Source organism: Perkinsus marinus (genome assembly GCF_000006405.1).
Source record: "Perkinsus marinus ATCC 50983 genomic scaffold scf_1104296958914, whole genome shotgun sequence".
Classification (NCBI taxonomy): domain Eukaryota; phylum Perkinsozoa; order Perkinsida; family Perkinsidae; genus Perkinsus; species Perkinsus marinus.
In genome coordinates, this window is record NW_003206607.1 from 174815 (window position 1) to 176585 (window position 1771).

The 1771-nt window shown below is 50.4% G+C and overlaps 3 protein-coding genes across 3 annotated transcripts in view; 2 read left to right on the plus strand and 1 right to left on the minus strand.

Annotated features, from left to right (window-relative positions):
- Positions 1-54, plus strand: Pmar_PMAR027904 (hypothetical protein; the record flags this gene model as incomplete). The annotated part of the gene is made up of 1 exon (XM_002773402.1): positions 1-54. A coding segment is annotated over one exon (54 nt), but the record flags the coding sequence as incomplete, so codon positions are not given.
- A 6-nt stretch (positions 55-60) lies between these two features.
- Pmar_PMAR027905 (spliceosome associated protein, putative) lies at positions 61-1151 on the plus strand (the record flags this gene model as incomplete). Its single annotated transcript, XM_002773403.1, has 6 exons — positions 61-73; positions 327-440; positions 491-602; positions 646-734; positions 782-992; positions 1040-1151. 6 exons carry the CDS (start codon positions 61-63, stop codon positions 1149-1151), a joined length of 651 nt encoding a protein of 216 aa, XP_002773449.1.
- A 569-nt stretch (positions 1152-1720) lies between these two features.
- Positions 1721-1771, minus strand: part of Pmar_PMAR027906 (conserved hypothetical protein) — a gene marked incomplete at both ends in the record, with an annotated part of 1467 nt that continues 1416 nt past the window's right edge. The window contains one exon of the mRNA XM_002773404.1: positions 1721-1771. This exon is cut by the window's right edge and continues 4 nt beyond it. Coding sequence (XP_002773450.1) covers positions 1721-1771 — 51 coding nt within the window.

The following is a 1771-nucleotide window of genomic DNA, read 5'->3' on the forward strand; positions in this document are numbered from 1 at the left end:
CTCGGTCCGGATGTGGATGAGAAGCAGCTTTATGATACATTCTCGGCTTTGGTAGTATACATGGATGGGTCGGGTAAATCTTAGTTATTCGGTGCGACTTTGCTGGAGGATCCGTAACAGCACTCTCACGCTGTTATGGTTAATCTAGTCGGACCAAAAATTTTTCTATCACATATTTGAGTTCGTTGTTTCGATCTAATGGGTCCGGCCCCAGCCCTTCGGTGGGATCAGCCGAAAAGCCATTGGGGTTGGTCACCATCTTCTTCACACAATCTCGGAATATCATGCAGTTACGTAACGTCCATGAGAGAGTGTCCCTTCTGTAGGTATCGTGGTCTTCTGCAAAATCATGAGGAGTGAGACTGGTGAATCCAAAGGCTTCGGTTTTGTCAGCTATGACGGATTTGAGGCATCCGATGCTGCTATGGCCGGCATGAACGGTGATCAGTTCAACGTCACCACTCCTGGCTCGCTCACATATGTGCCTTAGGCCAATACTTGTGCAATCGACAAATCTCAGTGTCGTATTCTTACAAGAAGGACAGTAAAGGAGAGCGCCATGGTACAGCTGCTGAACGAATGATTGCAGCCAATAGGGAGAGGTACTCGATCTCTCACTCATGGTCATCCTTATATGCCAAGCAGTTCCCAACCACATCACGTGGAGAATGAGTACTATGCCAGTGTAGGGGCATCGGCGATGCCGCAGGCAGCTCCAGCGCCTTTAGCAGGTAGTAGGAAGCTTGGCTTTGGAGTAGGGAAGTCGAATGCATCGTGTCAGGCAATCTCCCAACTCCTCCTGCTCCTCCACCTGGGATGTCAGCGCCTTCATCGGTAGTAGAATGGGAACGCTCGTACTCGGTTCTCGGGTGTATCCTTCGTTTAGGGCAACTTCCCGACTCCTCCTATGCCGCCACCAGGGATGGCCTTCCCTCCTGGAATGCCTCCGCCTCCCGGGATGCCCCCACCACCGGGCATGCCTCTTCCACCAGGTAAACTACCCTCCTGGTTGATGCTCTGCTGTAGTGGGTCTGTTCAGGAATGCCTCCACCGCCGGGGATGCCACTCCCACCGGGAATGCCACCACCACCGGGCATGCCGCTCCCGCCAGGGATGCCCCCACCGCATGGAATGGGTATGCCTGGAAGTAGCTAGGGTTCAATCTACCATTTGTTGCCCAGGTTCATCTCAGCAGCACTAGGAACTCCAACCTAGGTCAGAGGAATTGTGACCATCATCTCCTTCGAGGGTGATAGCGATGGCTGCCAAGATGGCTTCCTCTATTTGGATCATTCCTTTCCATAGTCAGCTATAAGTGTCTAGTTAGAGTCCTTCCTATATGGTTCGGGCAGTTGTGGGTCTCTGCAGCTTCCCTTTGCCTTGATGTCAACCCGTACCCCAGCAATTAGCGAAGATTTTCCACACTTCCTTGCTTGGTAAACGGGTGTTTACTCCTTCGTTTCCATGAGGCAGTCGAATAGGTACGGTCTTATACCAGACTTCTCCCACCTTGCTAAAGATGATAAATTCCACTGTAGAGATCAGTGGTTTCGTTTAAAGCAACTGGTCGACTGCCGGTATTATGCTCACCTTCAGTAAGCTCTTCTCGGACTGTTACTACTATTACTACTAATTCCGTATTGATTATTGATCAGATATGCAGAATCTGAGAGCTACAATGCTAAGTTGGTGATGAGCCGAATAGAGGATATTCGGGGTGTCAACAGATCAAGAAGTTGCCAATGGAGCGTCGCCCTGAAGCATATAAAAA